Source organism: Salvelinus namaycush, chromosome 1 (genome assembly GCF_016432855.1).
Source record: "Salvelinus namaycush isolate Seneca chromosome 1, SaNama_1.0, whole genome shotgun sequence".
NCBI classification, from domain to species: domain Eukaryota; kingdom Metazoa; phylum Chordata; class Actinopteri; order Salmoniformes; family Salmonidae; genus Salvelinus; species Salvelinus namaycush.
The window spans coordinates 74,907,974-74,921,259 of record NC_052307.1 but is presented as its reverse complement, the minus strand read 5'-3'; the positions used below and the strand labels follow the sequence as shown (position 1 = coordinate 74,921,259).

The 13,286-nt window shown below is 42.1% G+C and overlaps 1 protein-coding gene across 1 annotated transcript in view; it reads left to right on the top strand.

The window, feature by feature from the left end:
* LOC120052969 (dmX-like protein 2) overlaps positions 1–12,222 on the top strand; it is an 84,926-nt gene extending 72,704 nt beyond the window's left edge. The window contains exons 50-56 of the mRNA XM_039000221.1: positions 2,906–2,966; positions 4,559–4,686; positions 5,115–5,192; positions 5,764–5,855; positions 5,952–6,004; positions 9,259–9,476; positions 9,726–12,222. Of these exons, the coding sequence (XP_038856149.1) occupies positions 2,906–2,966; positions 4,559–4,686; positions 5,115–5,192; positions 5,764–5,855; positions 5,952–6,004; positions 9,259–9,476; positions 9,726–9,935 (840 nt within the window). The 3' untranslated portion in view covers positions 9,936–12,222. The remainder of the gene's footprint in view (positions 1–2,905; positions 2,967–4,558; positions 4,687–5,114; positions 5,193–5,763; positions 5,856–5,951; positions 6,005–9,258; positions 9,477–9,725) is intronic.
* Positions 12,223–13,286: the final 1,064 nt, after the last annotated feature.

Sequence of the window (13,286 nt, the reverse complement as noted above, 5' to 3'; positions counted from 1 at the left end):
AACAGGAAGGATATAACCCCACCCACTTTGCCAAGGCACAGCCCCCACACCACTAGAGGGATATCTTCAACCACCAACTTACCATCCTGAGACAAGGCCGAGTATACCCCACAAAGATCTCCGCCACGGCACAACCCAAGGGGGGGCGCCAACCCAGACAGGAAGATCACGTCAGTGACTCAACCCACTCAAGTGACGCACCCCTCCTAGGGACGGCATGAAAGAGCACCAGTAAGCCAGTGACTCAGCCCCTGTAATAGGGTTAGAGGCAGAGAATCCCAGTGGAGAGAGGGGAACCGGCCAGGCAGAGACAGCAAGGGCGGTTCGTTGCTCCAGAGCCTTTCCGTTCACCTTCACACTCCTGGGCCAGACTACACTCAATCATATGACCCACAAAGAGATGAGTCTTCAGTAAAGACTTAAAGGTTGAGACCAAGTCTGTGTCTCTCACATGGGTAGGCAGACCATTCCATAAAAATGGAGATCTATAGGAGAAAGCCCTGCCTCCAGCTGTTTGCTTAGAAATGCTAGGGACAATTAGGAGGCCTGCGTCTTGTGACCGTAACGTACGTGTAGGTATGTACGGCAGGACCAACTCGGAAAGATAGGTAGGAGCAAGCCCATGTAACGCTTTATAGGTTAACAGTAAAACCTTGAAATCAGCCCTTGCCTTAACAGGAAGCCAGTGTAGGGAGGCTAGCACTGGAGTAATATGATACATTTTTGGGGGGGTTCTAGTCAGGATTCTAGCAGCCGTATTTAGCACTAACTGAAATGTATTTAGTGCTTTATCCGGGTAGCCGGAAAGTAGAGCATTGCAGTAGTCTAACCTAGAAGTAACAAAAGCATGGATGAATTTTTCTGCATCATTTTTGGACAGAAAATTTCAGATTTTTGCAATGTTACCTAGATGGAAAAAAGCTGTCCTTGAAACAGTCTTGATATGTTCGTCAAAAGAGAGATCAGGGTCCAGAGTAACGCCGAGGTCCTTCACAGTTTTATTTGAGACGACTTTACAACCATCAAGATTAATTGTCAGATTCAACAGAAGATCTCTTTGTTTCTTAGTACCTAGAACAAGCATCTCTGTTTTGTCCGAGTTTAAAAGTAGAAAGTTTTCAGCCATCCACTTCCTTATGTCTGAAACACAGGCTTCTAGTGAGGGCAATTTTGGGGCTTCACCATGTTTCATTGAAATGTACAGCTGTGTGTCATCCTCATAGCAGTGAAAGTTAACATTATGTTTTCGAATGACATCCCCAAGAGGTAAAATATATAGTGAAAACAATAGTGGTCCTAAAACGGAACCTTGAGGAACACCGACATGTACAGTTGATTTGTCAGAGGACAAACCATTCACAGAGACAAACTGATATCTTTCCGACAGATAAGATCTAAACCAGGCCAGAACTTGTCCGTGTAGACCAATTTGTGTTTCCAATCTCTCCAAAAGAATGTGGTGATCGATGGTATCAAAGGCAGCACTAATGTGAGGAGGCCAGTTTTATTGCTTCTTTAATTAGGACAACAGTTTTCAGCTATGCTAACATAATTGCAAAATGGTTTTCTAATGATCAATTAGCCTTTTAAAATGATAAACTTGGATTGGCTAACACAACATGCCATTGGAACACAGGAGTGATGGTTGCTGATAATGGGCCTCTGTACGCCTATGTAGATATTCCATAAAAATCTGCCGTTTCCAGCTACAATAGTCATTTACAACATTAACAATGACTACACTGTATTACTGATCAATTTGATGTTATTTTAATGGACCAAAAAATTGCTTTTCTTTCAAAAACAATGACATTTCTAAGTGACCCCAAACTTTTGACATTTCAGTTGAAAGGTACAGTATCTCCTTTCATACTTTCCATTTACTTTGAACTTGTCAGTGCAGTGTAGTCCAGTGAGAGAGGTAGTAGTCTGGCCTGTAGAGGGGCACAGTACTCAGGAGTGAAACCTCCGTCCCAGCCTGTCTGGCTCACAGCTCACCACTCTAAACTCAAGGTCCTGTCTGTTTATTATGAAAACCTATCGTCTCTCCCCACACTGCTCTGGTGTCATAGGAAATATGTGCAGCAGAACTCATCAGAGTACTGTAAGACAGTACGGTTTAAAGCAAGCAGGCAAACGTTCTTCTTTTAACGTTAGACGTCATTGTCTCACCCTATTCCTCACTCGCTGTGTCCGAACTGAGGCCCGCTAGCTGGACCTAGTCAGTCCAGTGAATATTGACACTGGTTTATCTTTCTCAGGCCAAACAGACCGAGAGTTGAGGACTAAACAGGCTGGTAGATGAGTCTATGTTACCAGAGATAGGCAGTGTGTGTGTTTGTATGAGAGAGATGGGAGAGTATCAACACACAGATACCCAGCTCTCACAGCGTCTCCTCGGCTGCCCAAGGTACAGGCCTGCGTCACCGCATCACCCACTTCTCAAATATGTCCCTGTTCAAGTGATAATTCTTCATGCTACAGTCAATATGGAGTACTGTTGCCTTGTAGCAGAAGTATAAATATGTCCTAGTCTAGGTGGTGAGTCTTGGTAAGGCCAGACTGTATGGAAAGACATACTGTCGTTCAGTGTCATTGGCTTATACTGTATGTGTAAAATAGGTCCTAGTTCAGATGATGAATCCCCTTTAGAGTGAAAGGTTGTAGAGTAGTTTTAATGAACTAAACGAAAGACCTGCACACTGCTCTGGCCAGTATCACTTCAGTGTATGAAACTGACGTATCGGCCTGCTGGCCTTCATCAGAGCTGTTTCAGTTCAAAGAAGTGTCCTAGTTGAGTACTGAAGTCCGTAGTGTAGGGCAGCACTGTGTATTGACAATGTTTTAAAGACTGAGGTTTCAAATGAAGTTTGATGTATTAGGTTATTTGAATGTTGTTTTTCAGATTATGAAGAGGAACCTGAACAATGTGAAGAGAATGACCTCCCACCCCATATTCCAGTACTGTAGGTATCATCTAATGTATACAGTACCATATAGCACTACTGTATTATATACAGTATACCACTACTGTATTATATACAGTATACCACCACTAGGTTATATACAGTATACCACTACAGGTTATATACAGTATACCACTACTGTATTATATACAGTATACCACCACTAGGTTATATACAGTATACCACTACAGGTTATATACAGTATACCACTACTGTATTATATACAGTATACCACTACTGTGTTATATACAGTATACCACCACTAGGTTATATACAGTATACCACTACTGTGTTATATACAGTATACCACCACTAGGTTATATACAGTATACCACCACTAGGTTATATACAGTATACCACCACTAGGTTATATACAGTATACCACTACTGTGTTATATACAGTATACCACCACTAGGTTATATACAGTATACCACTACTAGGTTATATACAGTATACCACCACTAGGTTATATACAGTATACCACCACTAGGTTATATACAGTATACCACCACTAGGTTATATACAGTATACCACCACTAGGTTATATACAGTATACCACCACTAGGTTATATACAGTATACCACTACTGTATTATATACAGTATACCACCACTAGGTTATATACAGTATACCACTACTAGGTTATATACAGTATACCACCACTAGGTTATATACAGTATACCACCACTAGGTTATATACAGTATACCACCACTAGGTTATATACAGTATACCACCACTAGGTTATATACAGTATACCACCACTAGGTTATATACAGTATACCACCACTAGGTTATATACAGTATACCACCACTAGGTTATATACAGTATACCACCACTAGGTTATATACAGTATACCACCACTAGGTTATATACAGTACACCCCCACTAGGTTATATACAGTATACCACCACTAGGTTATATACAGTATACCACCACTAGGTTATATACAGTACACCCCCACTAGGTTATATACAGTATACCACCACTAGGTTATATACAGTATACCACCACTAGGTTATATACAGTATACCACCACTAGGTTATATACAGTATACCACCACTAGGTTATATACAGTACACCCCCACTAGGTTATATACAGTATACCACCACTAGGTTATATACAGTACACCACCACTAGGTTATATACAGTATACCACCACTAGGTTATATACAGTATACCACCACTAGGTTATATACAGTATACCACCACTAGGTTATATACAGTATACCACTACTAGGTTATATACAGTATACCACTACTAGGTTATATACAGTATACCACCACTAGGTTATATACAGTATACCACCACTAGGTTATATACAGTATACCACTACTAGGTTATATACAGTATACCACCACTAGGTTATATACAGTATACCACCACTAGGTTATATACAGTATACCACTACTAGGTTATATACAGTATACCACCACTAGGTTATATACAGTATACCACCACTAGGTTATATACAGTATATGTACTATACAGTATACTGACGGCCTGTACACAACGCTGTTTGAATGACTGGTCTGTTCCTTCAAATAGGGGAATTTCAAACATTTCCTAATGTTTCTGTGTGTGTGTTAGATATGACTGGGGCTCAGGACGGCAGTGTTCGTATGTTTGAGTGGAACAGGCCACAGCAACTCATCTGCTTCAGACAGGCAGGCAACGCCAGAGTCACACGCCTCTACTTCAACTCACAGGGAAACAAGGTCCACACACACACACACACACACACACACACACACACACACACACACACACACACACACACACACACAACAATACTCTTTTTCATCCTCAGTATTATGATTGTGCTGATCTGTCTGTCTCTCTCTCTGTGTCTCTCTCTCTGTGTCTCTCTCTCTGTGTCTCTCTCTCTGTGTCTCTCTCTCTGTGTCTCTCTCTCTGTGTCTCTCTGTGTCTCACTCTCTGTGTCTCTCTCTCTCTGTGTCTCTCTCTCTGTGTCTCTCTCTCTGTGTCTGTCTCTCTGTGTCTGCCTGTCTCTCGCTGTCTCTCTGTGTCTGCCTGTCTGTCTGTCTCTGTCTGTCTTTCTTTGTCTGTCTCTCTGTGACTGTCGCTCTCTGTGTCTCTTCCTGTCTGTCTGTCTCTGTCTCTTTCTCTCTGTCTGTCTCTCCAGTGTGGTGTATCAGATGGAGAAGGCTTCCTCAGTCTGTGGCAGGTCAACCAGACCTCCTCCAACCCCAAGCCCTACGTGGTACGTAACACACATGTGCACACACACACTGATGCTTGAAGGATTAGGGATGGGGATTTTACAGAGGGTGAGAGAGGGGGCGTGCGTGAGTGATAGAGCGATTGGGAGTGATTGATTACCTCTCTGTCTGCTAGGCTGAGGATAACACAGCCTTCTATCTCCCTTCCTCTCTCGCTCGGTCTCTCTCTCCCCATCTTTCTTTTCTTTCTCTCCCCCTCTCTTTTCTTTCTCTCCCCTCTCTCTCTCTCTTTCGCTCTCTCTCTCTTTCACTCTCTCTTTCACTCTCTCTCTCTCTCTTTCGCTCTCTCTCTCTTTCACTCTCTCTTTCTCTCTCTCTCTCTCTCTCTCTCACTCTCTCTCTCACTCTCTCTCTCTGTCTCTTTCCCTCTCTGTTTCTTTCTCTCGCTCTCTCTCTCTCTCTCTCTATCTCTCTCTCCCTCTCTCGGTCTCTGTCTCTCTCTCTCTGTCTCTCTCTCTCGCTCTCTCTGTCTCTTTCCCTCTCCCTCTCTGTTTCTCTGTCTCTCTCTGTCTCTCTCTCTGTCTCTTTCCCTCTCTCTCTCTCTCTCTGTAGAGTTGGCAGTGCCACTCTAAGACCTGTGGTGATTTTGCCTTCATCACTTCCTCCAGCCTCATCGCAACGGCAGGACAGTCCAACGACAGCAGGTCAGTATCAACATTACATATCAAAACTGCACCAATCTCAATACTGTCATAACAGTAACTCCAATGACGGAAACTCTTTCTCCTTTTCTCCTCCAGAAATGTATGCCTGTGGGACACTCTTATTTCACCCAGTAACGCCATGGTGCATGGTAAGATTTAGTTGTACTCTTATTTCACCCAGTAACGCCATGGTGCATGGTAAGATTTAGTTGTACTCTTATTTCACCCAGTAACGCCATGGTGCCTGGTAAGATTTAGTTGTACTCTTATTTCACCCAGTAACGCCATGGTGCATGGTAAGATTTAGTTATACTCTTATTTCACCCAGTAACGCCATGGTGCATGGTAAGATTTAGTTGTACTCTTATTTCACCCAGTAACGCCATGGTGCATGGTAAGATTTAGTTGTACTCTTATTTCACCCAGTAACGCCATGGTGCATGGTAAGATTTAGTTATACTCTTATTTCACCCAGTAACGCCATGGTGCATGGTAAGATTTAGTTGTACTCTTATTTCACCCAGTAACGCCATGGTGCATGGTAAGATTTAGTTGTACTCTTATTTCACCCAGTAACGCCATGGTGCCTGGTAAGATTTAGTTGTACTCTTATTTCACCCAGTAACGCCATGGTGCCTGGTAAGATTTAGTTGTACTCTTATTTCACCCAGTAACGCCATGGTGCATGGTAAGATTTAGTTGTACTCTTATTTCACCCAGTAACGCCATGGTGCATGGTAAGATTTAGTTATACTCTTATTTCACCCAGTAACGCCATGGTGCATGGTAAGATTTAGTTGTACTCTTATTTCACCCAGTAACGCCATGGTGCATGGTAAGATTTAGTTGTACTCTTATTTCACCCAGTAACGCCATGGTGCATGGTAAGATTTAGTTGTACTCTTATTTCACCCAGTAACGCCATGGTGCATGGTAAGATTTAGTTGTAATTTCAGTCCACCAGAAATTAACATGCAAAGTTACCACAGTAGATAAAACCAGTCAAATGAACTAGTTAGATGCCACAATTTTGTCTCCATTACATGAAAGATTGGGTGACCGGTCAAATTTTGACTTGATCAAGCAAAGTAGACGAGAGTGGGGTAAGTTAGGAAATTTTTTACATTCTGCATCACTCCGTCAAGGGAAATATAGACTTCTTTTTAACAAAGATATTTCAGCAGTAAGGCATGAGAACTCTTGGAGTAATGTGTGATAACTCCAGACTAAGGGCTGTTCTTAGGCCAGAGGTGAAGAATGTAGCTAGCAGAGGTTCAATGATGACGAGAGACAAGAACTTCAATGAATAATGATTTAATAAATCATTTATAAATAGGCAACAAGAACTAGATGTTTGTATTTGTATTTATTAAGGATCCCCATTAGTTCCTGCCAAGGCAGCAGCTACTCTTCCTGGGGTCCATTAGTTCCTGCCAAGGCAGCAGCTACTCTTCCTGGGGTCCATTAGTTCCTGCCAAGGCAGCAGCTACTCTTCCTGGGGTCCATTAGTTCCTGCCAAGGCAGCAGCTACTCTTCCTGGGGTCCATTAGTTCCTGCCAAGGCAGCAGCTACTCTTCCTGGGGTCCATTTGTTCCTGCCAAGGCAGCAGCTACTCTTCCTGGGGTCCATTAGTTCCTGCCAAGGCAGCAGCTACTCTTCCTGGGGTCCGTTAGTTCCTGCCAAGGCAGCAGCTACTCTTCCTGGGGTCCGTTGGTTCCTGCCAAGGCAGCAGCTACTCTTCCTGGGGTCCGTTAGTTCCTGCCAAGGCAGCAGCTACTCTTCCTGGGGTCCGTTAGTTCCTGCCAAGGCAGCAGCTACTCTTCCTGGGGTCCGTTAGTTCCTGCCAAGGCAGCAGCTACTCTTCCTGGGGTCCGTTAGTTCCTGCCAAGGCAGCAGCTACTCTTCCTGGGGTCCAGCAACATTAAGGCAGGTGTTGTTGTGTATCCCAGGAAATAATCAGAATTCATGGAAACATTACAGTTTTGAAAACATAGCTTGGCCAAAATAAGTGGTCTCTTTGGACCTCTTACCCTGTTTATGGGGTAAGTTGAGCATAGGAACAGGGTAAGTTGAGCTGCCTACACATTTCTGTGCCTATTTAAACTATGTCTTTATTTCCCGATCACAATTCATCACAATGGCTCGTTTGTCTTTTAATAATTTTAAGCATCTGTAAACACGGGCTTAACACCTACAACTTTGTACTTGTTTTAACACATTTAACATAGGCCCTGGTGTTACCTAATATCCCAGCGATACTACCTCGCGCTACACCTGGAAATAAAACACTCAATTTTGCTCAACTTGCCATTGGCTCAACCGTTGGCTCAACTTATCCCATGGCCATTGGCTCAACCGTTGGCTCAACTTATCCCATGGCCATTGGCTCAACCGTTGGCTCAACTTATCCCATGGCCATTGGCTCAACCGTTGGCTCAACTTATCCCATGGCCATTGGCTCAACCGTTGGCTCAACTTATCCCATGGCCATTGGCTCAACCGTTGGCTCAACTTATCCCATGGCCATTGGCTCAACCGTTGGCTCAACTTATCCCATGGCCATTGGCTCAACCGTTGGCTCAACTTATCCCATGGCCATTGGCTCAACCGTTGGCTCAACTTATCCCATGGCCATTGGCTCAACCGTTGGCTCAACTTATCCCATGGCCATTGGCTCAACCGTTGGCTCAACTTATCCCATGGCCATTGGCTCAACCGTTGGCTCAACTTATCCCATGGCCATTGGCTCAACCGTTGGCTCAACTTATCCCATGGCCATTGGCTCAACCGTTGGCTCAACTTATCCCATGGCCATTGGCTCAACTTATCCCATGGCCGTTGGCTCAACTTATCCCATGGCCATTGGCTCAACTTATCCCATGGCCATTGGCTCAACCGTTGGCTCAACTTATCCCATGGCCATTGGCTCAACTGTTGGCTCAACTTATCCCATGGCCATTGGCTCAACTTCTCCCATGGCCATTGGCTCAACTTACCCCAAGGCAAAAAACATTTACTATATTAACCCACACAGATCCAAGGATGCACTTTCATGCTGGGTTTAGGACCTCAGACTGAAGCGTATAGAGAGCCCAACTGATGTATAGAACAATCTTTAAATGATCTACTTTAGTTTAGATACAAGCTTCATGAAACCTCTAACAAAATTAATTCATTTGACTTGGTGAAAATCTGTTTTTTTTAAACCTTGTTTACCACTTTTTCAGACTCCATGAAATGATGTCCTCTTCCTAAATGTTTGGTCAAATTATACATTTTGTGTATGGTTTCCTAGAAACAAGGGCTGGCTCAACTTACCGTTTGGTTCAACTTACCCCTCTCTCCCCTGTATTAGTGTTGTCCCTCATAACTCGTAGTTAGAATGTCATCTGTGTCTGTCCAGCCTTCCCGTGCCATGAGAGCGGTGCGACGGTGGTGCAGTACGCTCCCAAGCAGCAGCTGTTGATCTCGGGAGGCAGGAAGGGCTTTGTGTGTGTGTTTGACATCCGTCAGAGACAGCTGCTACACACCTTCCAGGCCCACGACTCAGCCGTCAAAGCCCTGGCGCTCGACGTCTCCGAAGACTTCTTCGTAACCGGCTCAGCTGAGGGGAACATGAAGGTGATTTTCCTTATTTTTTTTAATGAGGAAAATAGAATTAGAATCTTCCTGAATTGAAATGGAATTGTTCCCAATCCTGTCAACCATTAATCTGTGCTCTCTAGCTGTATTTCAATGACCAAATGTGTGTAAAAATGTATTTAAGTCACAGGATTGATCTGTGAAAGACATCATGTAATTCCATTAATGTATTGATCATTGCCTTTCTCTTTACCTCTCTCTTTCACTACTCCTCTCCTTCTCCTCCAGGTGTGGAAGCTGGCAGGCCATGGCCTCATGCACTCGTTTAGCACAGAGCATGCCAAGCAGTCCATCTTCCGGAACATCGGAGCGGGCGTTATGCAGGTGGAGACCCGCCCCGGCAACCGCATATTCACCTGCGGCGCCGACGGAACCCTCAAGATGAGGGTTCTACCCGACCGCTACAACATCCCCTCTAGCATCTTCGACATTCTGTAGACCCCAAACCACTTCCTGTACTGTCTGTAGAGAGGTCATCTGATTGGTTAGTGGTTGAACGTTGAAACGATAACCAAACTTTCACTAGAATATTCAACATCTTGTAGAAACGTAAATACCTGAAAGTGGTATGTCTGAATGGCTGTGGATAGGAAGGAGTAAGGTTGAAAGATTAACCAAACTTTCTTTCACTAGTATAACGTTGTGTAGAGAGCCAAGACTTGTGTGAGAGAGACGAAGAGAGATCGGGGTAAAGGTTTACAGATAGATCACTAAGTATATTACACTACTGGATAGGCTAGTTGAGAGGGCTCTAATGATATGAGTGACGTAGAGGTGAAAGGTTGAGAGATGACCAAGGTTTCAGCAGCTTTGAGAGAGCGACAGAGAGTGTACGGTATGACTTTACCTAGCGGAAATCGTATCAGAAAAGTTCAATTGAGCTGTGAATATTTTTTTCTTTCCCAAAGCCTAAAAGCGTGTATTAAAACGTAAAAGCAACAGGTTCCATACTTGATTTTACCAGTTAGATTTCCTGTCATTTTAAAGGCGACTGCTGGACGTTTACGAGTGTGTCAGTCCATATGAAAGCTATGCATGACTTCCTGTTCTCGTTTTAAGCGGTGCAACCACATGGTTTATTGATATGATAGTGCTCTGTACAAGTGCTCAAGCTCTTAAAAAGTGTGTATCTGTTGTCATTTTGTGCCCATAAGCTGAACAACTCTCTTAGCATCTACATTTAACCAGCGCTGTGGTTCCTTTAGTCAGTGGTCTGGTGTGACTCTAAAGTTGTTGGATCTGCATTTTGTTGAAATGGTTTTATCCTCTTCATTCCCTGGCAAATCTCACTGTTAATCTCACTGTTAATGGCACATTATCCCCATAGTGACCCCATCCCATAACACTGGCTGCCCAGTGACTCGCTAGCCTACTCCATCGATTGATCTATTGATTGATTGAACCTAGCTATGTGATCACACCTCTCTGTATCTGCCGCCCGCCTGCCGTCAAAAGCCTGTTTGTGCGGCAGCAGCGGCCTCACTGCTAGAACGTTGTGTTTGGAAGATGGTGTGTTTTGATCCTGTGACTGTGTGTAGTCTATATGTCTCATCTGTCTGTTCCACTGAACCCCCCCCCCCCCCCCCGAGAAGAAAGAAACACATGGGGTCTGTTATCTTCTGTTTTTGCACAAACATTTTCATTTTTTTAGTTGAACTATTTACTTGTTTTTGGTTGGTTGGTTGTTTCTTTGCAGGCTGTTGTTATTTGTGTTGGACTTTTTGCCTTTTACGTTAGGAATGTAAGGGGTTAATACTGTATTTTACTGGGACAGTACAACATGGCATAGGTTTGTGTTTGGTGATACTACTGTACTGTATTGTTTTTACAAACCTTATTGAATAGATATTTGCACTCAAATCTGGGGACACTAAAAGTTTATTTCAAAACGAATAGGCTATGGGAAGAACAAAGAAACTACTGTTATATACAAATGAATGTCTGGCTGTATTTGGCCTAGTAGTAAAAAGTGAAATAGTTTTAATATATAAATATATGAAATACCACAGCAGCTTGTACAAACATGAAAGCGTTTTACTTAATTTTTTGTTTTGTATCATACCAGCTGGATTAGTTGTATCTTTTGTTAAATGTTTGTATTGTTTTTATTATTCTACGTATTATTATTAAACAGATTTGTGTTTCCTTCCCTCCCTCTGGGTACCACGTCTGATCTCTGACATCTATGTTTACATATTCTACCTTCTCTCGTCTGTCGTGTGTATGATGCTAGTACTTATGAAGCTTTATAATGCCTTATAAACATTCATAGGTCACCTTATAGATGCAGTCATAGAGCATCATTAAAAACATCACAGTGAAGCAATAACACGCTAGGCGCCTTACAAAAAGGTACCGAGCCTTGTTTTGCTTTATGGTACATGCTTCATAATGCTCTATAACATCTATAAGGGGACATTCATGTCTATATAAGATATTAACACTTCATAATGCTCTATAAGGGGACATGCATGTCTATATAAGATATTAACACTTCATAATGCTCTATAAGGGGATATTCATGTCTATATAAGATATTAACACTTCATAAAAAGGTGCTTTAAGTAAAGTGTTGTTCAGGTATCTACAGTATATATCTATCTAAAGCTCACTATGGGGAGGCTATAACTAGAGAACTAGAGAGAGACAGGAATATATAGCAGGCTGTTCTACCGTGGTCAAAGTTATACCTTTGTAAGTTGAATAAATTATTTTTATTTCATCAGGTTGATTTTATGCTTGTTTCTGTATTTTCTCTCTCTAGACATGATAATCAGTAGAGACCATGCAGCGGCAAATATCATTGTCGGGAAGAAACATATGTACAGATTTCCAATATAGGTATTTTTAAAACATTTTGCTCTCTGTAAGGGATGCTGGTCATGGTAGGATCCAAGTAAATATGGAAACTCATTTCTGATACATATTTTTTCATGCAGTCACAGGGAAAGTCTAGTAAGGACTTTACAGTTATAAATAGTATTAACTCCACAAAAAGCCAGGTTTCCAGGGTAGACCTTAAAAAGTTACATTTTCAAAATAAATATAATGTACAAGTGAGAGACATAAAAACAATATATAACAAGTCAAACGGTTAAGTATCCTTACAAAAAGATCATTCCAAGATCTCATATGGAAAACTACAGCAATTATTTTACTGTTTAAACCATCGCCACAATACAATATAGACTATAACAATTATATTATAATGATCAACTTCCTACTCTGATAAGCCCTTATTCAGTTAAACTCTACATTGGAAAAGGTACAGTGTGTGCATCTTTGGAAGCTGTAATCCAATTTAAACAAATAATTTAGCAGCATTCACAAAAAGGGTGTTTTATCCCAGCCAGCAGTCCCAAAAAGCCATTAGAAAAGAGTCCTCGTTGAGATGGCATAAAACTAAAGACAAGCTGTACATATTATAAAAAATAAAATAAAAAAAACATAATATTCACTAGTGCTGTTCATCTTTAATTAAGCACTTTAAAAAGCTGGCCATCTTTAATCAGAATAACATTAAAATACCATCTGAATACTGTCAAAACAATGTCAGAATACTGTAAAAATACCATCAAAACACCCTCAGAATACCATCAAAACACCCTCAGGATACCATCAAAACACCCTCAGAATACCATCAACACACCCTCAGAATACCATCAAAACACCCTCAGAATACCATCAAAACACCCTCAGAATACCATCAAAACATCCTCAGAATACCATCAAAACACCCTCAGAATACCATCAAAACATCCTCAGAATACCATCAAAACATCCTCAGAA